This window comes from Apium graveolens, chromosome 3, assembly GCF_009905375.1.
Source record: "Apium graveolens cultivar Ventura chromosome 3, ASM990537v1, whole genome shotgun sequence".
Taxonomy (NCBI): Eukaryota; Viridiplantae; Streptophyta; class Magnoliopsida; order Apiales; family Apiaceae; genus Apium; species Apium graveolens.
In genome coordinates, this window is record NC_133649.1 from 267651129 (window position 1) to 267675693 (window position 24565).

General features: G+C 39.5%; 1 protein-coding gene across 1 annotated transcript; it reads right to left on the reverse strand.

Moving 5' to 3' along the window:
- Window positions 1-2702: 2702 nt before the first annotated feature.
- Window positions 2703-23111, reverse strand: LOC141714998 (uncharacterized). The gene is made up of 3 exons (XM_074518487.1): window positions 23058-23111; window positions 22598-22981; window positions 2703-2708 (listed from the first exon to the last, which is right to left on the reverse strand). Exons 1-3 carry the CDS (start codon window positions 23079-23081, stop codon window positions 2703-2705), a joined length of 414 nt encoding a protein of 137 aa, XP_074374588.1. The 5' UTR covers window positions 23082-23111.
- Window positions 23112-24565: the final 1454 nt, after the last annotated feature.

The window sequence follows — 24565 nt, forward strand, 5'->3', positions numbered from 1 at the left end:
AAATGCAACTTAAAGATTACAAGATCAAGGGCCAAGATGAACTGGACAAAGGAGGGTCACAGACCTAGTAGATTCTACACAGATATACTATATCAGAACTAGAAATAGACAAAGAAGCTTTAGAAAACGTGTTAGTCTATTTTAGTGCAAGTCATGTAAACTGTGCATGTTGATCTATAAAATATGTCACGAGTCCTTTTTTCAATTGTAACAAATAGATCTAGAAAAATCTTGTAATTCTCTCAAGAGAAGTAGCTGAGTTCTTATTTTCAAGAACACATATTTTCAGTAAGACAAATTTGATTTAATACAAATCAAGTGAGTTTTTGATAATTTGCTTGTGTGTCTGCATCCAGTATTTTATCACTTCAAATTCATTCAACCAGTTTATTCCATAAGCCAAAAACCAACACAGTTAGTTTAAAAATCAAGAAAACACATTCACCCCCTGTGTTACACTTCATATCTAAAAGGTGGTATCAGAGCAAAATTTGAAAGTAAACACATCAGATCTTGGAAGTATGGGTACACAGAAACTTAGCAGTATCAAGATCCCTGTCTTTGACAAAGTGAACTATACCTTATGGAAGAAGAAGATGATGTTGTTCATCACGATGACCAATCCACTATATATTAAAATTCTTAAGCATGGACCTTTTATTCCTATGGTAAGGGTTCCTGAAGTAACATATGGTGGTATGGTCATTCTTGGACACTTTGCACCTAAAGATCCATTCACATACACTGAACCGGAAAAGGAGAAAGTTGCACTTGAAAGTAGCTTGCAACTCATTCTCATTGAATCTCTTGATAATGTGATGTACAACAACATTATTAACTGTGAGTCAGCTAAGCAAATCTGGGAAAAGATAGAGATTTTGTGTGTAGGAACTGAAAAGGTGAGATTAAACCAAAGAAGGATTTTTATCTCACAATATGAGAGTTTCATGGCTAAACCTAAATAAGGTATTACTAAGGTCTTTGAAAGATTCAACAAGCTGATAAATGACTTGTAGCTTTATGACAAGTACTATGAAGCTGAGGAACTTAACCCAAAATTTTTGCTCACTCTTCCTAACTATTTGGAACAAAAGATCTCTACAATAAGAGAAAGAAGAGATCTATGGAGAATAACTTTGGAGGTTTTGTATGGTATTCTCAAAACCTGTGAGCTGGAAATGATGCAAAGAAAGTCATTAAAAGTAAGTCAATGGCATGTTGTGGATGTATCAAGTACCTTGATAACAAATGACAAGAAAATGACTGAAGATGAAATTGAACCCCATACTCAAGTTATTCAAGCTGATGAGTAGATAAATAATGAACCTCAAAAACAAGTTATTTTAGAGTTGGAAGAGGATGAGTACTATACTCTTGATGAGTTGGATGAAATAGACCAGTCTATGGCTTATCTAGCAAGAAAATTTTCAAACATCAGAGTCAAAAAGCCTAGGTATTTCAAGGGTAAAGGCCAAACATCCTACAACAACAACTGGAAAGGAAAGACTCAGATAAATACAATTGGCAAAGGTGGTTACAAGTCAGGAATTGTGGACAGATCAAAGATTAAATGCTACAACTGTGATGAACTTGGCCACTTTAAAAAGTTAAAGAAGGCGAAGAAGGACAAAGATTATTTGGATCTTGAAGCTAAGTATGAAGCACTTTTGAGAAAACAATGGGGAAAAGCTTATATTGCTGAAGGTAAAATTTAGGATGATGAAGATGATGGTGAAGAATATGGAAACTATGCTCTCATAGCATTGGAACAAGGAGAGTCATCTGCATCAAAGTCTGAGGTACCAATCCTAACCATCATTGATTTAAATGCTACATAATATAAGGAAACTGTTGAAACGATGAGTGTAGAAATATTCCATATTCATACAAGCATGGTGGCAGCTACTGAGGAAGTAAGTAGACTGTCAAAAGTAAATGAAAAACTTGAGATTGAAAAACAAGAACTAGAACTACAACTTGTTAGTCTAGAATCAGTTAGACAAGAAAATGAATATTTCAAGAACAAGCTGAAGTGTGTAGAGGAAGTAGAAGCTTTTTTAAGAGAAAAAGTTGAAAAAAATAATCTGAAGCTCAAACCATTCAAAAATGAATCTCAATTAATTGGCCAGTATCTTGAGAAGAACCAGCCATGTACTAACATAGCTATTTGCTTAAATTATGAGGTTATTGGTTCTCACAAGAAAAGTGATGTTGACAAGGGAAAGAAAAGTGTGAACCAAGATGTTCCTGTGGTGCTCAAAAAGGTGAATGCAACCTTGTTCAAAGCTTGTGAAGTGAACTTCAGTGAAGTGGAGCTTGTCATCAAGCAGGAAATTACAGATGAAGATAAAAGAAAAGGAGGATGCAAAATCCACTCTCAATGCTGGTAAATGAGATCAAGAATAACAACACTGGAAAGAAAATGAAGAACAGAAATGGGAAGATAGGTGTCAACAAAAGCAACAATTATGCTTATATTGCAAATGCTCCAAGGAAATAGTGTCAAAGACGTGGCTCAACAAATCATCCAACTCACCGTTGTAAAAAAGTTATTAGTGAGCCAAAGTATGAAGCTTGCAAATACAATGATGCACAAATAAATGACCCATACTATTTTTGTGACAAGTTTGATTACATTCCATGCAACATGAAAGTTATGACCAGTTGTCATAAGTTGAGAAAGGATCTAATAGAAATTAACTTTAGATCTATTATCAAAAAAGAAAATTATGATCAAACTAAGAATGTTATTTCTTTTACATGTTCAACTTCTACTTCTGCTAACTGTGTCAAAAAGAAGAAAGTGCCCAACACTGCTTGGGTAGGTAAACACACTTAAACCTCATTGCGTGCGGGGCAAGAAGATTAAAGTCATGTAAATCATTGACAGTGGATATTCCAGATACATGACAGGTGATAAAGCCCTACTATCATAGTTTGAGGAGATAGTTGTGTGGCGCCCTCCAAACCCGGGTCAGAAGTTTGGGGTCCACACACACACCTTATTTATAACCTGTTTATAACAATAATAAAGATAATAATAATATGCAGTGACCCTACTTACCAACTACCACGGACCACAACAGGTTAAAGTATGCACACAAGCCAAACACACCTACTTATATTACAAACCGTTCAAATCCCAACTATCCAAACTCAGAACTGAGTATTAAACATTATTATAAACTTTTACCAATTTAAATTACTCCAAAAGGTGCCTACTAGCTTAACTTGATCAACCTGAAAGAGATATGTCCTAAGTCCAATCACGTATGAGGATTTAGGAATAACTTTTATGTAATCTGTTTTGATTTCATTGATATTAATAAAAGACTTGTTTTGTTTTTATTTCGGGCTCTATCTATTTAAGTGTTTAAATAAGATATACCATAGTTTAGAGTAAAGCATTTTATGGATTATGATGAGATCATAATAGTGAGACCTAAAAGATGATAACTCTAAACTTAAATAGTTCCTGGTCATAGGATTACTAACTGATAATTAATAATCCGCAAAGATCGGTACATACTATGCTTGCTTCATTATGAAGGATGTCTGTTCTCATAGATATTTGTGTGGTGACACTATAGCTAGTATGTAGGTGCTTATTATAGAATAAGTTCACTGAACATGACTCGCACAGCTGAACAACTGATGGAGTTCACTCATGTGTCAGCAGTTGTTGACATAGTGATAGTTGTACAAGTATCCTTAGACTTGAGGTCATCATAGTCATCTTGTGTACACTAAACTATGCTTTGGTTTAGTTCTTAGTCTCCAGGTGATAGGGATAAATAAATTATGATTGTATAATTAAATACTGTATTAATTGTACAAGCTGTGGGCTGCTAGGCCCAATAAAAAGATATATGATACTCAGACCAGAAAGGTTAAGCCTGATGGACCAGATCAGGCCTGATGGAATAAAAAAGGCCCAAAAGCCCTAATTGTAACACCCCCAGATCCGGGGTCGGGGATCCGGGTCGTCACGAGTTCCATTTCCCTTAATAACACCCAATCTTAATAATTACTCAACTACTCTGTACTGTGACCCCACAATAAACACACACACCACACGTTATAGTCTCAGAGATGAACATCCAAAAATAACCACAAGTCATTTTATTCCACAATTATCTGCCAATACACCTTAAAAGGTTTTCTGAATAAATTTACATTTCTTTGCCATTATTACAATTCATAAATATAAATAAATCTGGTACATCAAAAGTTGAAAGCCTAGCCTATTGGTAGTTCCTACCTCAGCTACGGCGGCATCAATGCTTCTAGAAAACTGCGGAACGTCTCCTAATCGCTTGCGAATCGGGAGCTTGGTTCTGTTCATCTTTTCTATCTGTTGTTGTGTGATGAAAGAAGAAAGCAAGGGTGAGCAGCAAGCCCACCAAAATAATATGTATAATGATTAATAGTATATGAGCCTTCTCATAGTACTCATGAAAGTCTTGGTCAAAAGAAATGAACCAAGTTGATATCTTAATGCGATGAAGTCGCAAAATATTCAGTATATATACATATATACTTTTCAAAATCTTGGAAGTCCTCTTCCATACATAATATACACAGAGTTCCAGTTTATAACTGTATAAAAATATTGTTGCAAGGTGATCTCATATATCTAACCTTGTCTCAACGTTTTTTTTTCTGAAAATCTTTGTCATACATAAGATAATCATTTACTAGATATAAGTTTAAAAGATGAAGTTACAAGATACTCTAATAAACTTATATCTTTTCCAAATACTACTTGAACTACCACCGTTCAAGTTATAATTAGTTTCAAAAGTTCATCACGTAGATGAGACTACAAGACCAGATTTGAATAGATTAAATCTTTAAAATATCATCAAAATAAAATGAAGTTACGAGATACTTCATTTGATGCAAACATCATTTTGAAAACTTGACCCTGCCAACACTCAACAATCGCCCAGCCGTAGCCTTTCTATCGAAGTGCTCTGGGTAGTGTTGCAGAAATATCCAATTGGATGATGAACTCATTACGGGAGTTTGCCGCGCCAGGAAGACCACTTACGATGATCAGTCGTAGTAGTACAACCCCACCATTTTCTACATGTAGAGGAGAACCTGTCGGGTTTACTTGTCAACCGAACACTGAACTCCTAAGGAATGGACCGCCTTAGCGGAACTTCCAGGCCATTTGGGCCAATATAATAAGGCTGGGCCGGCGCCACTCGACCACTTACGCCACTCCTAGTTCAGATGAAATCCATGACTCTGAAACGTAAAGCTCGTCCCCCCTTTCTCCAAGTAGAAACTTGTTGATACGGCTCCACCAAGAAGTCGTATCTAGTTGGAAAGGAGAACTCACCGATATTTCCCAGGCGATGCCTGTTAATGGATTAACTTGTTCCAAGAATTTTACTTCCCGAGTGTTGGGTAAGTAATCGATTCATTTAACAAAACAGCAACCTTGTTGCGAATATAAAACACACCACAGAGCCGGATCCCTCAGGTTTTGAGCGAGTATTTAAATCCCCTTCGAAAGGAGGATCTTAAATATAAAAATGAGTTTTGGGATCCGCTCTAACTTTTAAAAATCATTTTGAAGACTCGCAAAACATTTTTAAGAATGTTTGGAGTGATGCTGATTTAACAAGGTAAATCAGTCCCAATATATTAGAAAATATCTGAATATTATTATTTAAATAATATTCCCATAAAGAATAATCTTTATAAAAATAATTGAAGTAGAAGTTTTAAAACTTATACTTGAAATGAATATTAAATAACCAAAGATATACCTATACGAAAGTACTATCTTTATTTGAATAATCAAAAGTGAGTTTGATTATCGACACCTTATTCTTTAATAAAATAAAGAATATATCTCAGCAAATAATCGGAGTCATAGATCCTCAAATGAATATTCAAATAATATTCAATAAATAAAATAAGCTGAGTCATAAGCCCTCGAATGAATATTCGAAATAATATTCAATAAATAAATAAGCTGAGTCATAAGCCCTCGAATGAATATTATAAATAATATTCATTAAATAAAATAAAGGAGTCATACATCCTCAAATGAATATCCAAGTAATATTCAATAAATAATATAAAGGAGTCATAAGTCCTCGAATGAATATTCAAGATAATATTCATTAATAAAATCAAGTTATCGAATAAACCTTATTCGATTAATAGTTTTGAAAACTATAACCATATATATATAAATATATATATATAAAATCTACTCGGGATCCTCGACTCCCGGTTTTAGAAAATGTTTTCACCTTTGGGTCCCTATACTGAGGGTATATGCAAATTACCGCTATTCTCTAGCATAGGTATTATCAACTGAACCAACAGATATATATGGCAAGAATACGAAACAGGCATGCATATATATACCATATCAGCATGCTTCAATATATCGCAAAATTTGCTAGTTAACCAACATGCATCTATCACAAGATAATGCATATACATATATACATCACAACAACAGTATAACGGGTAAAAAACTTGCCTGAGCGACTGGGGGTTACGAATGGCTCGGTACGAGTCTGGTAACCTATAAACAACAAGTAAGTTGGAATTAAACCAAAGTCACTTGTAAATCTATACTTTAACTAACTTAGACTCTAACGCTTGTTTTGCGCTTACTGATTCTCTTAAGTCACTCGAGTACCCTCGGCTCCACCATTTTTAATAATTTAACCTTTATGAGTTTTAAGGCGATTCCTTCGCGAGTGTCTTACCAACTGCCTAACACACTTACCATAAATGTTTCATACATTAATTAACCCTTTTTGGTCTTTAACCTATGTTTCAAAGTAAGGCGAGGGGAAAAGTTTCATTCGCGAAACGCCGTTACTTGAAACGGTTGTTTCTCCTAAACCGTGCATCGGAATCGAACGAACTACATATCAAAACGAAGCTCGTAACATGAGCTATCTAAACATGGCAGTGGTCATAATCTAGCAGGGGGTTCTCGGGTCCTAATGTTATGCACAAAAACAGTCCAAAGAAAATCGGACGTTACGACGGCTATGTTTACGCGATTACCAATGTTTAAACTACTCCAATTAACCACCAACCAACTCATAACCATCAATACAAAAAAACTTCACCTAAACCATACCACATCAGTCCATAATCTCCAAGTTTTTCAACTCAAACAACCACAATTAAGACCTATGAACTATAATCAAGCTTCAATTACCAAAACACTTCCAAATCAAACCAAACTATTAATAATCACAATCCATGCTTCTCATTTCACAACACCAACCATTAAAATTACTAACAAATAAAGTAAAGGCTAGGGTTTGAAGTTTATACCTTCCTTGGGAGGTGTTAAGTTGCTAGGAAGCCTTAGGGAGCCTCCTACAAGCTTGATCTTTCCAAAGAAATCAAGAACACAAAGTTAGGCTTTGAAGTTTCTAAAAGTCCGATTTAAAGAACTGTAAAAATGAGGGTCTTACCATGATTATTTGGACGAGACTTGTGAACAAGAGTTGTAGGCCATCTCCATACCTTTCCAATGAGCTATAGAACACAATATTTGAGTGATAAATGAAGGAGATACAGCAGTTTTAGTGTTCTGGTTCTGTTTTGGCCGAGAGCATGAAGAACAATGCCTTGGTTTCTTTTTGATTTTGATGAAAATGATTTTGCTTGGCTTGGTTGGCTTGTTTTTGTGTTTGATTTAGTTAATTACCTTGTTGCCCTTGAATTTGTGTGGTTAAAAAGCCACCACACCTCCTTCCTTCCCATGTCATGCTTGTGTCACCTTGCACATGTCATAATGCTCCCACTTGTCCACACCTTGTGGTTTGATGATGTCACAATCCCTGGCTTCTTGTACAAGCTTGTCTCTTGGTCACTTATTTGTTTTACGGTTCGCTTATCTTTCGTTCTCGTTTATCGTTTGAGGGATCATACCCGGGATCTTATTAATTAGGTTCCCTTAACCTTTCTCAATATATTGTATTCCTTCTATGATCCTCTCTTATAATCCTTTAATTTAAATCCTTTTTATCCTGTTACCTTATACTCAATTCTCTCCGTATCTTGTGGATTTCCGGAAAAAATCAAAGTGTTCGGAATTGGATTCTGACGATCTTTACATACACTTATATACCACATAGAGTACTAATAATATCCCATAAGATCAATAACAGAACCCCTACATAGCGTGGCATGAAAAGTTTTCTCGTTCAGCAAAAACACTATTCATAAGGGTTTCAAAATTTCTCAAAAATTGGGGTTATTACAGTCTCCCCTCCTTAAAAGGATTCCGTCCCGGAATCAGATAGAAAACAAATGGGGATACTTTCTTAGCATTACACTTTCTCATTGTGGTTCTACCACCAAACTCTGCCTAGTTTGATAATCCTTCTCCTAAGCACTTGTTCCTTTTCACTCTATAACCCTTCCTGGTTGCTCCATATAGGTTACGTCGGGTTGCATATCTATGCGCTCATATGCCTCTATTTATCTGGCATCTGAATTACACTTCCTTAACATTGATACGTGGAACACATTATGAACTTGCTACATATTCGGGGGTAGGGCTAGCTCATATGCTATCTTCACAATATGTCTTAATATATCCAAGGGTCCAACAATTCGTGGACTTAGCTTCCCTTTCTTTCCGAACCTCATCCTTCCTTTCCAAGGGAATACCTATAACAATACTAGGTCCCCCACTTCCTATTCCCTGTCCTTTCGTGTCAAATCAACATACTTCATGTTCCCATCTTGGGCTACTACCAGCCGTCCTCTGATTAAAATCTATTATATCCTTGATCCTTTGGACTACTGCGGGTCCGAACATCTTGCGCTCTACAACTTCATCCTAACATAAGGGAGATCGACATTGTCTTCCCTCAAGGATCTCATAAGGCGATATCTCAATACTGACATGTGATCTATTATCGTAAGAAAACTCAATCCGTGTTAAGTGATCATTCCAAATTCTTTCAAGTCTATCGCATGGAATTTTATCACAGCTTCTAGCACTATAGCTTTGGCGTCTCAATACCCATTCTTTTCCAGTTCGTAATCGCTACTACCTTCCGTTCCTAATATTATACTGGCTATACTTTTGCTCGTTAGCGTTCTATAACCTTTTAATAACCACGTCAACCTTAATATCACGAATGTATTTCCATTCCGAATACTACCACAACTTTATTACTCCTTTTTCAGCTGTTTCTATTTCCCAAAGTTTGATCAATCATATAGAAGTAAATGAATTTGTTGAGAGATCACTATGATCATGAACACTTGTTATATCGCTTAGTTAGTACAGAAGGTGGCCAGCCTTTAGTACTTGACAAGCAATTAAACAATAGATGGTATCCTACTAGGCTTCTATCACATAGATAGATAGTCATTCGGCAATACCTCCCCTTCTGGAAGGGTTGTTCTTCTCAGATTACATGAAATGAAAAGAAGAGAAAAGAACGAACTGAAGAGAATTGTATATATAAAAAAATATATATACTGCCACAAAATATCTGGCTTGGAACCTACCTCTGAATTATAGAGGTTTGTCATAGGAGAACAAAACATAAACGTATTTATATCAGCATCAAGTATTATAGCATCGTATTTCCCATGCCTAAATATTTCTATTCCGTTCATCATTCTATGGACCCATGCTCTTCCTCGAGCTTATACACAATCATCTTTGAAACTCCCTCGACATCGAAAATCGAATCTGGGATCTCATTCTAGACCTCATCATTACTAGAACCCATTTCTATACCGCAACCTTCTTCGTATAATAATACGACTCTCTATTGATAAGAAAGAATAAATATTCACTAGGTAGATACTCTACTTAATTAGTCTATCAATGATAACTTATACACTACCACGACCCGATTAGTGGTACTCAATCTCAACATCCATTCCAATACAACTCTCACGGTTGTAATCAGCTCGTTACTCGCAGAATCATTGCTGCCTTACTATGGTCTACCACTGACCCACTATCATCATTCACTTTCCATGAAATCTTAATAGCTAACCATACGGAGTCCATACATGTCGTATCAAATCCTTCTAAGGAGGTAACATAATCACCATTCATGATTCATGGAGTACACTCCTGATTCTGACATACATACATGACATGAAGCAGATAAAATTTGCAGAAGAGTTTCGCTCAAAGCAACGATAGCAGGTTAATACCATTCTTAATCATATGCCTTCAATAGAAGACTTAACTCAAAGGTTTGTTTAGTCCTTTTTGAAATATGGTCCTGGCTTATCTCAAGATAGTATCTTCTGAGATAGATAGCCCGCTCATGGCGATTACACGAATTAAACCTTTACTAACTACTATTACGGTTGGGTATTGCACAGTCATCAGAAGGAATGTCAATCTTCCAAACCATAATACAACCTTCAGCTTTTAACCATCATCACTGTATCCTTTGGCACAAGCGCCTACAATTATCCTTTTACCGTTAAAGTGTCGGCCACCTCTTTGGCCTTTCCTGGTAGTAATAGTTCCTTACAGTCAATGTCATTTTAACCACCTCCAAATAAATTTTCTACCTTATTTCAATCACAGCTTATGTGAAAATGCTTTTCTTTAATATCTGATGAGTAAATAAAAAAAAATATCACCATTTTTCCATAAGTTATTGCCTCAATCTTTAGAGGCTAATCACTGTCAAGACTGACTCTTAATCATACTTAGAACATCTTTTATCTTAAGTCCTAATTGCCCTGAACAATTTCGACCATTACTGGTTCGATCCATACTTTCTCGTGGTTTAACACGTGCCCCACTTGGCAACATTATAATTACGTCATATTTTCTTTATCAACATTTCTATTCTTGAGAATTTTGAATATTACCTTTCTCCTTGTAAAACCTCTAAGGTTATCCTTCAATCGTTCCTCCTGTATTCCCTAGATACAGGGCATATCAAGATACCATTTATTAATACCAGAATCATTGTCTATATACTTCTGAAAAATTTCTCCACTGATTCTTAAAGGTTGTTGTTACCTTAACCCTTTCCCAATCATTCTGTCAAAACTCATAATGTCCCTATTAAGGGTGAAATGCCAACCTTTATGCATTCCCCTAGGATTCATTTTAAGTTACCGATGTTCTATCCTTAATTCCACCTTTAAAAGGTACCTGCATCCTTCCATGGATAAATCAAGTCATATATCCCTGATAAGGGTGTCTTATTCAATCATTTCCACCTCGATAGTCTATACCGAATTTCACAATAGCATCCTTATTCAAGTTAAGGTCAATCCACATGGCCTCCAAAAGATAAAAATGGTTATCCGCTTTTCTTTCCTGATTTGGTAATGATCACATGGATGATCTGGAAGATATTGGTCGTGTTCAACGTGAACTTCTTCTTAATAAATCCTTATTTACTTTTGTTGTTTATCTCAACAGTCATCTCAATGTTGGGATATCTTTCATACCTGGCGTCTCCCTTCCTGGGTATCAAGCCACCGGTCTTACACTTCACATTCTTGAAGGTCACTTCCTTCATCCAATTTTCCTAATTTCTTACTTCCTTGTCTCCTCAGTCTATCCGCGTCTCAATATTTATCCTTCGAACTATCTCAAGGTTTTCCTCGAATCCTCCCAACTTAAAGGGGATAAAATATACATAACTCTTATGCCTTCAACCATCAATTTTAACTCATGGTGAATCACCCTCATCCTGACGATTACATACTCTTCTATTTCTATTTCTACGAGTCTTTAGGGTTTCCTCATACCCAACTCCCTTATCATTCCTCAAACTCTCTTGCCTTTATATTCCTTTCTCTTATCGTTATTTCATGAACCAACACAACATAAGCATTGATTTCAAACATCCCGTCATTCTGGATTCGTGTCTTCAGAACGAATCTTGATAACTTTTATAACTTAGATTCATAATTCATCATACTCGTCTGCCTTTGTTCTGGCTCTAAAGCTTTTACACTATTCCATAACCTTGGGAATTACTTTTCCGAAAACAATTGGCTGAACTTTAATCAGTTTATTATAATCTCTTGCTCCGTGCCTTCCTTGGCCTTTTACCAGCAGGTGGTCTCTCTCTTAGGAGGGTGAGTGATAAAAACAGTCTTTTGTGATTCGTCAATCATTTAGAATCTCAAATGATTCCTATATTTCCTTTAGCCAGGCTCTTGCCTCGACTAGGTCAACCTGTTCCTTGGAACTCTGAGAGCTTAACGATTTAAAGGTCATGAAAGAATTTCCTGCCGCATTGTCCCCTCAGGGTGGTGGTTGGGGATAATAGTCTAAGTTCTGTCTAGACAGGTCCATAAATTGCCATATAGGAGTACCGTCTCGGGTCTCCTTTCCTTACTCGACTTTCTGTTTCCTTAGTATGAAATGTTTCAACCTTCTCCCATAATCGGGGTTATCTTATACATTAAAAACCATGTTTTCCACTCTATTATGTTATGGGTTCTTTCTTTCTTGATGGCAACCTCCCTGACTATCACACTCTGGGTTTGCCCTAAATCCTATTCCTCAACTATGGCTCTCATCTAAGTTCTCATCCTTAAGCTCTTGAACTTTCGAAACCCAAATTCTATAGGAATACCTCATATTTATTTGTTGGCTCTCTGCCTTCATTCATCACCTTTTTCTGGCACAATATGCTCTTTTCCAATAATTCGGTCTCTATTGCAATCTCAAACAGCTTTTCGGTACCGGCTCCGGTTACCTTCACTACTATTTCCATTTTCTCAAAATCTCTTATCAACTCTCCCAAAGACATTATCATCTTGAGTCTCTCCTTTTTACTAATGGCATCAGCCACCACATTGGCTTTCCCCGAATGATAAAGAATCTCCCACTCATAACTCTTGATTAACTCTAACCGCCTCCTCTGGCGTATGTTGAGCTCTTTCTACGTAAAAAGGTACTAGAGCTCCTATGGTTTGTGTAAATCTTGCACTTCTCTCCATACAAGTAGTGCCTCCAATCTTTAGGGAAAAACTATTGCCACGAGCCCAAGCTCATGGGTGGGGATATCGAATTTTATATTCCCTTAATTATCTTGACGCGTACGCGATTACCTTGCTGTGCTGTATAAGAAGCACCCTAATTCCTTATACGAAGCGTCACTACATTTCACAAAATCTCATTTTCCATCCGGCAACGCCAATATAGGGAACGTCACCAACCTTTGCTTCGGTTCTTAAAAGTTGTTCTCGCATTTCTCTGTCCATTCGAACTTCTCAGTCTTACGAGTAAGCCACGTTAAAGGGGCTACTATCTTTACAAACTTGAACGAACCTCTGGTAGTGACCGGCCAATCCTACCTCTGGTAGTCGACCCAACCAGGGTCATCAATTCATCAGTGGTCCTTTATCCAATCTCGTCAGGATCCTCCATGGGATCCTCCTCAGCAACTATCCCTTCTAGGACAACATCCTCAACCGCTACATCCTCAATATCAACATCATCCGGTCCTGCGTTAGGACGCTCTATTGGATCCACAATCTGATCTCCAATTAGTAATAAAACATCATCGCGTTGATGTTCCTCAACTTCAGGGTTCGGAGTCCCGCTACCATATACGATAACGAACTACGCTTCTATCGCTACATTTATAAGGGTTCCCATAAGGGTTTTAACTGTCAGTACTACGTTAGGTAGTCCGACTATGAACTTGGCAAGAGTTCTTATTATCTTAGTGAACTTATTATCTTAACGTCCCATCATCTCTGAGGTTTATAAAGCTTAGCTCTGATACCATTTCTGTAACACCCCCAGATCCGGGGTCGGGGATCCGGGTCGTCACGAGTTCCATTTCCCTTAATAACACCCAATCTTAATAATTACTCAACTACTCTGTACTGTGACCCCACAATAAACACACACACCACACGTTATAGTCTCAGAGATGAACATCCAAAAATAACCACAAGTCATTTTATTCCACAATTATCTGCCAATACACCTTAAAAGGTTTTCTGAATAAATTTACATTTCTTTGCCATTATTACAATTCATAAATATAAATAAATCTGGTACATCAAAAGTTGAAAGCCTAGCCTATTGGTAGTTCCTACCTCAGCTACGGCGGCATCAATGCTTCTAGAAAACTGCGGAACGTCTCCTAATCGCTTGCGAATCGGGAGCTTGGTTCTGTTCATCTTTTCTATCTGTTGTTGTGTGATGAAAGAAGAAAGCAAGGGTGAGCAGCAAGCCCACCAAAATAATATGTATAATGATTAATAGTATATGAGCCTTCTCATAGTACTCATGAAAGTCTTGGTCAAAAGTAATGAACCAAGTTGATATCTTAATGCGATGAAGTCGCAAAATATTCAGTATATATACATATATACTTTTCAAAATCTTGGAAGTCCTCTTCCATACATAATATACACAGAGTTCCAGTTTATAACTGTATAAAAATTTTGTTGCAAGGTGATCTCATATATCTAACCTTGTCTCAACGTTTTTTTTTCTGAAAATCTTTGTCATACATAAGATAATCATTTACTAGATATAAGTTTAAAAGATGAAGTTACAAGATACTCCAATATACTTATATCTTTTCCAAATACTACTTGAACTACCACCGTTCAAGTTATAATTAGTTTCAAAAGTTCATCACGTAGATGAGACTACAAGACCAGATTTGAATAGATTAAATCTTTAAAATATCATCAAAATAAAATGAAGTTACGAGATACTTCATTTGATGCAAACATCATTTTGAAAACTTGACCCTGCCAACACTCAACAATCGCCCAGCCGTAGCCTTTCTATCGAAGTGCTCTGGGTAGTGTTGCAGAAATATCCAATTGGATGATGAACTCATTACGGGAGTTTGCCGCGCTAGGAAGACCACTTACGATGATCAGTCGTAGTAGTACAACCCCACCATTTTCTACATGTAGAGGAGAACCTGTCGGGTTTACTTGTCAACCGAACACTGAACTCCTAAGGAATGGACCGCCTTAGCGGAACTTCCAGGCCATTTGGGCCAATATAATAAGGCTGGGCCGGCGCCACTCGACCACTTACGCCACTCCTAGTTCAGATGAAATCCATGACTCTGAAACGTAAAGCTCGTCCCCCCTTTCCCCAAGTAGAAACTTGTTGATACGGCTCCACCAAGAAGTCGTATCTAGTTGGAAAGGAGAACTCACCGATATTTCCCAGGCGATGCCTGTTAATGGATTAACTTGTTCCAAGAATTTTACTTCCCGAGTGTTGGGTAAGTAATCGATTCATTTAACAAAACAGCAACCTTGTTGCGAATATAAAACACACCACAGAGCCGGATCCCTCAGGTTTTGAGCGAGTATTTAAATCCCCTTCGAAAGGAGGATCTTAAATATAAAAATGAGTTTTGGGATCCGCTCTAACTTTTAAAAATCATTTTGAAGACTCGCAAAACATTTTTAAGAATGTTTGGAGTGATTCTGATTTAACAAGGTAAATCAGTCCCAATATATTAGAAAATATCTGAATATTATTATTTAAATAATATTCCCATAAAGAATAATCTTTATAAAAATAATTGAAGTAGAAGTTTTAAAACTTATACTTGAAATGAATATTAAATAACCAAAGATATACCTATACGAAAGTACTATCTTTATTTGAATAATCAAAAGTGAGTTTGATTATCGACACCTTATTCTTTAATAAAATAAAGAATATATCTCAGCAAATAATCGGAGTCATAGATCCTCAAATGAATATTCAAATAATATTCAATAAATAAAATAAGCTGAGTCATAAGCCCTCGAATGAATATTCGAAATAATATTCAATAAATAAATAAGCTGAGTCATTGATAGGGATAAATAAATTATGATTGTATAATTAAATACTGCATTAATTGTACAAGCTGTGGGCTGCTAGGCCCAATAAAAAGATATATGAAACTCAGACCAGAAAGGTTAAGCCTGATGGACCAGATCAGGCCTGATGGAATAAAAAAGGCCCAAAAGCCCTAATTATTAATTAATTTCGTAATTAATTAATAAGGGAAAAATCAGCTATTGAGAAGAGTCCCGATAAGGATATAAATCCTTATAGATTAGCCTCAAGGGGACCTAAAAGGATAAGGAATCAGCTTCCTACTTCCTAGGACTCCTAAGTCTATCCTAATTCAGAGGCTTGTCCACCAAGTCTCCTATACCAAGTCCAATTCAAGGACTCCCACATCTATATAAGGGGCCTCACCCCACATATCAGAACGACGTTTTTGGCTTGATTCTCTAATTCACAGAGATACGTAGGCATCTCGTAAAGGCAGAATTAAGCTACGAAGTACGAGAGCAGCCATTAAAGGCCTTGAGCTCCCGAATCTTAGTATTAAATACAGCAAGTAATAACCTTAGCTTTTTATCCATAACATTTGGCGCCGTCTGTGGGAAAACAACAACCATGGCGAGAACACGGAGAACAATTGGAGCTCTAGAGGAAGGAACACCATCAGAGACAACCCAGGTGATTTCATCAACCGTGGAGGTTCCTCCCCATTCAACTTATGCGTCTACTCAGGGGGAAGCCCAGACAGAGGCAACTCAACCTCAGCCACAAGGGACAACTCCCCCGACTATTCAAGGTACGAATCCTCAAGTTCAACAAGTACATATACCTGTGAATTCTCGACCCGTCGGGTATGAATATTCAACTGTTGTTACTACTAACCCCCCTTATGGGATGCCCCTTCACCCTGAGGTTGGAGGAAGCGGACATGCTGGGCGAAGTGAAGCACGAGGGCGGTCGCCCCCCTATATACGAGGTTTGGATCCTATCCCTGAGGATCGGGAATTTTCTGGTCCATACACTGAGAGAGACTCCGAATCTTCGGATGATGAAGTGGCCCCGAGAAGGAGGCGTCCTGGAAAAGAGCCAATGGCCGATGGAAGACAACGCCCCCAAAGCACCCCAGGGGTGAATCCCCAAGAAGTGCAGGAAAAGATCAGGGCTCATGAGGCTGAAATCCAAAGGCTGAGGCGTGATTTGGAGGCTCACCAAGCCACCAGACCTCACATACCTCCTAGGGGGACAAATCCTCCTCCTATCATAGACCTGGATGGTCCGGTAAGAAGAAGGGCTGCTGTCCCAAGAACTGATCCAAGCAATCTCCTTCCCCTTGGAGATCCTGATGATCCAATTCCACCCTTCACAGAAGAGATAATGAATGCCCATATCTCAAGGAAATTCAAGATGCCCACTATCAAAGCCTATGATGGCACGGGAGACCCCGCTAATCATGTTAGGACATTCTCTAATGCACTGCTGCTGCAACCCGTGAACGATGCTATAAAATGTCGGGCCTTTCCTCAAACCCTGTCGGGTATGGCTCAAAGATGGTACAGTCGCCTACCCCCAAATTCTATTGGATCATTCAGAGAATTAAGTCAGGCTTTTATTAAGCAATTCATCAGTGGAAGAGTCCATGAGAAAAGTTCAGCATCTCTTATGAGTCTTGTGCAGGGAGCTAAGGAATCCTTAAGAGATTACCTGAATCGTTTTACAAAGGAGGCTTTAAAAGTCCCAGACCTTGATGATAAGGTAGCCATGATAGCACTGCAACAAGGAACTAGGGATGAGTTTTTCAAGATGTCTTTGGCCAAACAACCCCCTGAGAGCATGTTGCAGCTCCAAGAGAGGGCAGGGAAGTATATCAAGGTTGAAGAAAGTATGAGGAAGACCGTAGTAAGTAATGAGCCCACTGGAGGCAAGAAATGAAAAACTGATTTGGAGTATATCGCTAAGGATAAATATCCTAGAACTGAACAAAACCCTGATTCAACCCCCAAGAAGGGAGGACCTGGGCAAAAGTTCACTGAATACGCTAAGCTGAATGCTCCCAGAAGTCAGATTTTGATGGAGATTGAGAAAGACAGAGATATTCGCTGGCCTAAGCCCTTGAAGGCTGATCCCGCCAAGCTAGATAAGGGCAAGTATTGCAGGTTTCACAAAGATGTTGGCCATGACACCGATGAGTGTAGACAGTTGAAAGATGAAATTGAGTTTTTGATTCGAAAAGGAAGATTGAACAAGTATACTGGAGATGGAGGAGACAGAAATAATAATGGAAGGAAGAACTTTGAAGATCGTAGGAGGGACCAAGATGATCAGGGGCGGAATCCCCAACCTAGACGACCAGTTATAAACACCATTTATGGAGGGCCGAGACCTCGAGGGCCTGTGATAAACACGATCTTTGGAGGTCCAACTGCTGCTGGATTGTCCAAAAATTCCAGAAAGGCATATACTAGAGAGGTTATGCATATTGTTGGAGAAGCCCCGAAGAGGGCCAGGACAGAAGTAACATTGGCTTTTGATGATTCCGACCTAGAGGGTGTGAAGTTTCCCCATGACGACCCGCTGGTCATAACGCCGATAATAGGAAATAGCCCGGTTAAGAGGGTCCTTGTGGATAATGGTGCTTCTGTGGATATCTTGCTCCACGACACCTTTCTAAGGATGGGGTATAACGACTCCCAGTTAACACCAACCGACATGCCGATATATGGATTTGCTGGAGTAGAATGTCCTGTGGAAGGGATAATCAAGTTGCCAACCACCATAGGTACGGAGCCAAGGCAAGCAACGCAGATGCTGGATTTCGTAGTGGTAAAGGCTAGTTCAACTTATAATGCTATCATGGGGAGAACAGGGATACATGCCTTCAAGGCAGTCCCCTCTTCCTACCATTCAGTCATGAAGTTTCCCACCCGAAACGGGATTGGAGAAGAGAGAGGGGATCAAAAAATGGATAGAAGCTGTTATGTGGCCTCTTTGAGGGCAGATGGAGTCGGGGGGCAGGTTCTTCCTATTGAAGATATGGATGTTCGAGAAAATGATGAGAATAGAGGAAGGCCAGCAGAAGAATTGGTTTCGGTTCCTTTAGATCCCAAGAATCCTGAGAGGATGACTTTCATTGGAGCCACATTAGAGGAGCCCCTTAGAGGGAAGTTAGTGAAATTTTTGCAAGAAAATAGTGATGTGTTTGCATGGTCAGCAGCTGATATGCCAGGCATAGACCCGGAGTTAATTACTCACAAGTTAAACGTGGATCCAAGCCGGAAGACAGTAAAACAAAAGAAAAGAAATTTTGCCCCGGAAAGACAAGAGGCTATAAAGCAGGAAGTGGAAAAGCTCTTAGAGGCTGGTTTCATTGAGGAGATTCAATTTCCGGAGTGGTTAGCAAACCCTGTAATGGTGAAGAAGGCTAATGGAAAGTGGAGGATGTGTATAGACTTCACCGATCTGAATGATGCATGCCCCAAAGACTGTTTTCCGCTGCCTAGAATTGATACTTTGATTGATGCCACCGCTGGACATGAGATGCTGAGTTTCATGGATGGGTTTAGCGGATACAACCAGATCAAAATGCATAAGGATGACATTCCAAAGGTATCATTTATCACTGACTTTGGTGTTTATTGTTATCTTGTTATGGCGTTTGGTCTCAAGAATGCAGGAGCCACCTATCAAAGGTTGGTGAATAAAATTTTTAAGGATCTTATTGGGAAGACTATGGAAGTCTATGTTGATGACATGCTAGTCAAGAGTCTAGTAAAGACTGATCATATAACCCATTTGAGGGAAGCTTTTGAGGTCCTGAGGTACCACAAGATGATGTTGAATCCTACGAAGTGTGCTTTCGGAGTAGGATCTGGAAAATTCTTGGGATTGACGGTCTCAAAGAGGGGAATTGAGGCTAACCCCGATAAAATAAAGGCAATCCTGGACATGGAACCCCCAAAAACTGTCAAGGATGTTCAGAAACTCACAGGAAGGGTTGCTGCGCTAGGACGATTCATCTCCAAGTCAGGAGACAAGTCCTTGTCATTCTTCAAGTCATTAAAGAACGTTAAAGACTTTGTATGGAGTGAGGAAAATCAGAAGGCATTTGAAGAGTTAAAGAAGTATATGGGCCAGGCCCCGTTGTTGGCCAAGCCAGTTCTGGGTGAAGTTTTATTCTTGTACTTGGCTGTTTCAGAAAGCGCCTTGAGCGCGGTGTTGGTTAAGGAGGAACTGAAAGTCCAGAAACCCGTATACTATGTCAGCAAAATTTTGCATGGTGCTGAGTTGAATTATTCAGCCATTGAGAAATTCGCTTTAGCCTTGGTAATGGCTTCAAGAAAGCTGCGTCCTTATTTTCAAGCTCACCAAATTGAAGTGCTAACAAATCAGCCACTAAGAAATATCATTCACAGTCCCAAGGCAAGTGGGAGACTAATTAAGTGGGCAATAGAGTTGGGAGAGTTCGATCTCAAGTATAAGCCACGTATGGCCGTAAAAGCCCAGGCACTAGCTGACTTCGTGGTGGAATGTACCATACCCAACCAAGAAGTCGGGGGGCAGGAAGATACCATACCTCAAGACAAGGGAGTCGACAATGGGGACAAGGAAAAAGAATATTGGGTTCTCTATTTTGATGGAGCATCAAAAACAAATTCCAGTGGAGCAGGGTTAGTTTTGCAAAGCCCTGATGGATTCTTAATTGAGTATGCCATGAAGCTAGACTTCCCAACCACAAACAATGAGGCAGAGTATGAAGCCCTGATTGTTGGCCTTGGTCTAGCTGGGACACTTAGAGTCAAAAACTTAAAGGTCCGTGGAGACTCGAAGTTGATCATATCCCAGGTAAAGGGAGAATTTGAAGCAAGGGATGATACGATGGCTAAGTATGTTCGCCTAGTAAGGGCTGTGATGACCCAATTTAATGAATGCCATGTTGAACACATTCCAAGGGAAGAAAATGCTAAAGCAGATGCGCTGTCAAAGTTTGCTTCATCTGAGATTGAAGAAAGTTCAGGAAGTGTGTACTTCCGTGTTTTGAAGACACGAAGCATAGATGTTAAGCTTGTGGCTCCCGTAGGCTTGGGGACGTCAAGGATTGATCCCATCAAGGCTCACATTCAGACCGGTTGGTTGCCAAGCGATGCAATTGAGGCACGGAAGTTAACTGTTCGAGCACTAAGGTACTCTTTGATAGATGGGATTCTATATAAAAGATCTTTCGTGGTTCCTTACTTGAGGTGTCTCAGGCCCGATGAGGCACGCTTAGCTCTTGAGGAAGTGCATGGAGGTATTTGTGGGCAACACTTGGGGGGCAGGGCCTTGGCTCATAAGATAACTCGTTTAGGCTTCTATTGGCCAGAAATGATGGCTGATGCCAAAGAATATGTAAAGAAGTGTGACCGCTGTCAGAAGCATGCACCAATTGTTAGACAACCCCCTGAGATGCTGACCTCTATCAACTCACCTATTCCCTTTGCCATGTGGGGGATGGATATTCTAGGGCCTTTTCCTATGGCCACGGCACAAAGGAAATTTCTGATTGTAGCCATTGATTATTTCACCAAGTGGATTGAAGCCAAACCCTTGGCCAAAATCACTACTAAGCAGGTTGCACAATTCCTGTGGGAAAACATTATGTGCCGATATGGAATTCCCCGTATCCTTGTCACTGACAATGGAACACAATTCAACAATGAGGAATTCAAGAAGTATTGTGAAGAAAATGAAATCGAGTTACAATTCACCTCTGTGGCTCACCCGCAAGCCAATGGACAAGCAGAGGTAGCAAATCGGATAATCCTGGATGGACTAAAGAAGAGGATCGAGAAGTCAAGAAATAATTGGGTAGATGAGATACTTCCAATATTATGGGCCTACAGGACTACTTGTAGAGTCACGACAGATGCAACTCCTTTCATGTTGGCATATGGGGCGGAAGCAGTAGTTCCCATGGAGATATCACATTCCTCTCCAAGGATTCAGGCTTTCGATGAAAAAGAAAATGAGGAAGGGCAGAGATTAGCCCTGGATTTAATTGATGAAGTGCGAGATAAAGCACATGCAAAGATAGTAGAATATCAGAAAAAAGCTTCATTCTACTACAACCTAAGGGTTAAAGAAAGGTTTTTTAAACAAGGCGATCTAATCTTGAGGAAGATAGAAGCATCTGGTGTAGGACAAAAAGGGAAGCTTGCCCCGAATTGGGAAGGGCCGTACAGAGTCAAGAGTGTTCAAGGTAGAGGAACCTACAAGCTAGAGACTATGGATGGTTTTGAAGTCCCGAGAACTTGGCATGCACAAAACCTGAAAGTTTACTATGTGTAGGGAAGCCGGATACGATTCTCACTCGTCAGGATGGCGAGTAGGTTGAAAAGCACCTTGAAACTTTGCGTGCTTAGGATTTATATGTTTTAGTTTTATTACGAAATTTATTAAGACTTGTGTAAGGGACGAATCCCAGACAATTTTATGAAATTCATAAGTTCTTCAAAGTATGTTTGTGGCCTAACAAATAAAAATCAAATGCATGGATGCAAGCATAAAAGGTGATAAATGAAATAGATCTGATAGATGTTACAAAAGTTTGATAAATAAAGTCTCGAAAATAAAAAAAAAAGGCCACGCAGGGCTGAAAAAGCTCTAAGGAGCTGAAGTACCCTCGGCATCCATATCATCGTCCTCTCCACTCTCGCTGGATGTCTCTGTCGTCTCGGAGGAGGAGGAAGAGCTGTCGTCCTCAGCAGGTCTGGAAGAAGACTCGGGAGGAGGAAGGAGTGGATCCTGAGGAACATGGTCCGAGACAACTACTCGGGTACGAAACCTCTGTAGCGAAGCCTCGTCATCAGGGCAGATGTAGTCCGCCGGGTTAATATCAGGACAAGCCTCGTTCACGGTCCCAAGGGCCGTGTCCCAACCAGTCCTAAAAAACTCGGGAAAGACTGAATCATCCCTAATCCTCATGGATTGGGCAAACTCCTCCGAGTCCAGATAGTTGTCTATAGCTTTATCCTTCTCCGCCCGAAGTACCACCAGCTCGGCGTTAGACTCTCCGAGTTCTTCCTCCTTGCGCTTGAGCTTCTTCTCCAGGGTAGCATACTTCTTCTGTTGCCTCCTGAGGGCATTATCGGCCTTATCAGAAGCCCGCTTCCATGATTCGGCTTGCCTCACAGCGCCTTGAAAATAGGCGTTAGACTGAAACAAAGCAATTAACAAAGTATAAGGCAATGCTACAAAAACGAAAAATAAGTTCAAAAAAGAGAAGGCATACCGAAGCCAGAGACTGAGCTCCCATGAGCTTGATCCTCTCAAGATCAGGGGTAGCCACCACATCAGTAAAATCCTTGGGGGTCACGCTATGGTAAGACCAATCCCAAGCATGTTTCGTGGAACCAACTACGGTGTCCCCTCGGCGGAATCCCCAGAGAGGCTGAAAGGCGCCTGTGGCAGCAGCAGTAGGGGCAGCAGCAGTGATAGGAGTACCATGGCCTCCAGCTCCTTCAGTTGAGGCCTCCCCTATAGGCTCTTTGTGCTTCTTCAAAAAGATAGGCTCCGTGGCCTTTCCCCGGGTGTCTAGGCCTGCGAGCCGAGCTTTCTTCATCCTAGCTGTTTCCTCAACCAAAGGAACATTGTCCTCGTTAATCTCCTTAGCAGCTGAAACAAAGCAAAGGACAAAATAAGTGAAGTTAATAATGCATGAAATGAAGTAAAATTGAGAAGGGAAGAAAAATACCCTGTTGAGAAACAGAGGATAGTCCCACATGAATCAGGGAAAACTCCTCTAAGAGAGTCCAGCTGGTGGTCGTGCCATCATCCTGAGTAAGCCCATTATAAATAATAGTTTCTTCAGGAGTTAAGTGAATGGATTTGAGGCTACCATCACTGACCTTCCCAAAGGAAGATCGAAAAAGTGTGCCCCAGTCACCATTCTCCCAACGTAACCCGACGAAACTATTCCTCCAATTTTGATTATTATCAGGAATAGAGGCACTGTTAAAAATATGTTTGCTTTTGGGCCTTTGCTTGACATAGACCCAGCCGCAGATGCTGGAAGAACTATTGTAACACTGAAAGACTTTCCTAAAAACAGCTACAGAAAGAGGAAAGCCCTCCCTAAGACAGCAGACCATAAAACATAGAATGTTCCTCCAGGCGTTTGGAGGAAGCTGACACGGGTTGATTTGTAAATCAGCCAAAAGATGAGGAATAAAGGGGTGAAAAGGAAACCTAAGCCTAGCATTAAGGGCATCTGTGTAAATGAAGAGAGTATCGGGTCTCCAGTGGCAAGTACGATCACCACCAGAGACTGGAACTAATCTAAGGGGAGGAAGGACGTTATAACGAGCATTTAGTTTATTGAAATCTATGTTGTGCCAAGTATTACAATGATTAAAAGAGTCGAGATGTGCAGTGGAGGGATATTCATCCCCCTAGTGTTAATCATATCGATTAAAGACATATATGAAGAACGGATCTCGATATCCTTACCTCGTTTTGAAGCCGAGGCTATCTTGGCCGCCCTCTCAGAACTCTTGTCAGCCATTAGTAAAGCTAGGAAGGAGAGGTTGGAAAACTAAAGGAGGGGATTTGAGAGAGGAAAGGTTAGAAAGTTGGAGGAAGGATGAGGAGAAGTTGTAGAATGAGTAGAGAGGTGAAATGAGAGGTGTGGAGAAATCAAACTCTCACCCCACCTTTATATAGCCAAGGAAGGGGGATAATGGGCCTTAAAAAGCCCATTTGGGCCCAAAGCTTAGAAGGTTCTGGAACTATCCAAGAAGT

Bases quoted from the DNA above. Each gene is read 5' to 3' on its own strand.
- LOC141714998 (XM_074518487.1), bottom strand. From the start codon at position 23,081: ATGGGAGCTCAGTCTCTGGCTTCG. The intron at 22,982-23,057 runs GTATGCCTTCTC...GCTTTGTTTCAG, and splicing joins GAGCTCAGTCTCTGGCTTCG to TCTAACGCCTATTTTCAAGG.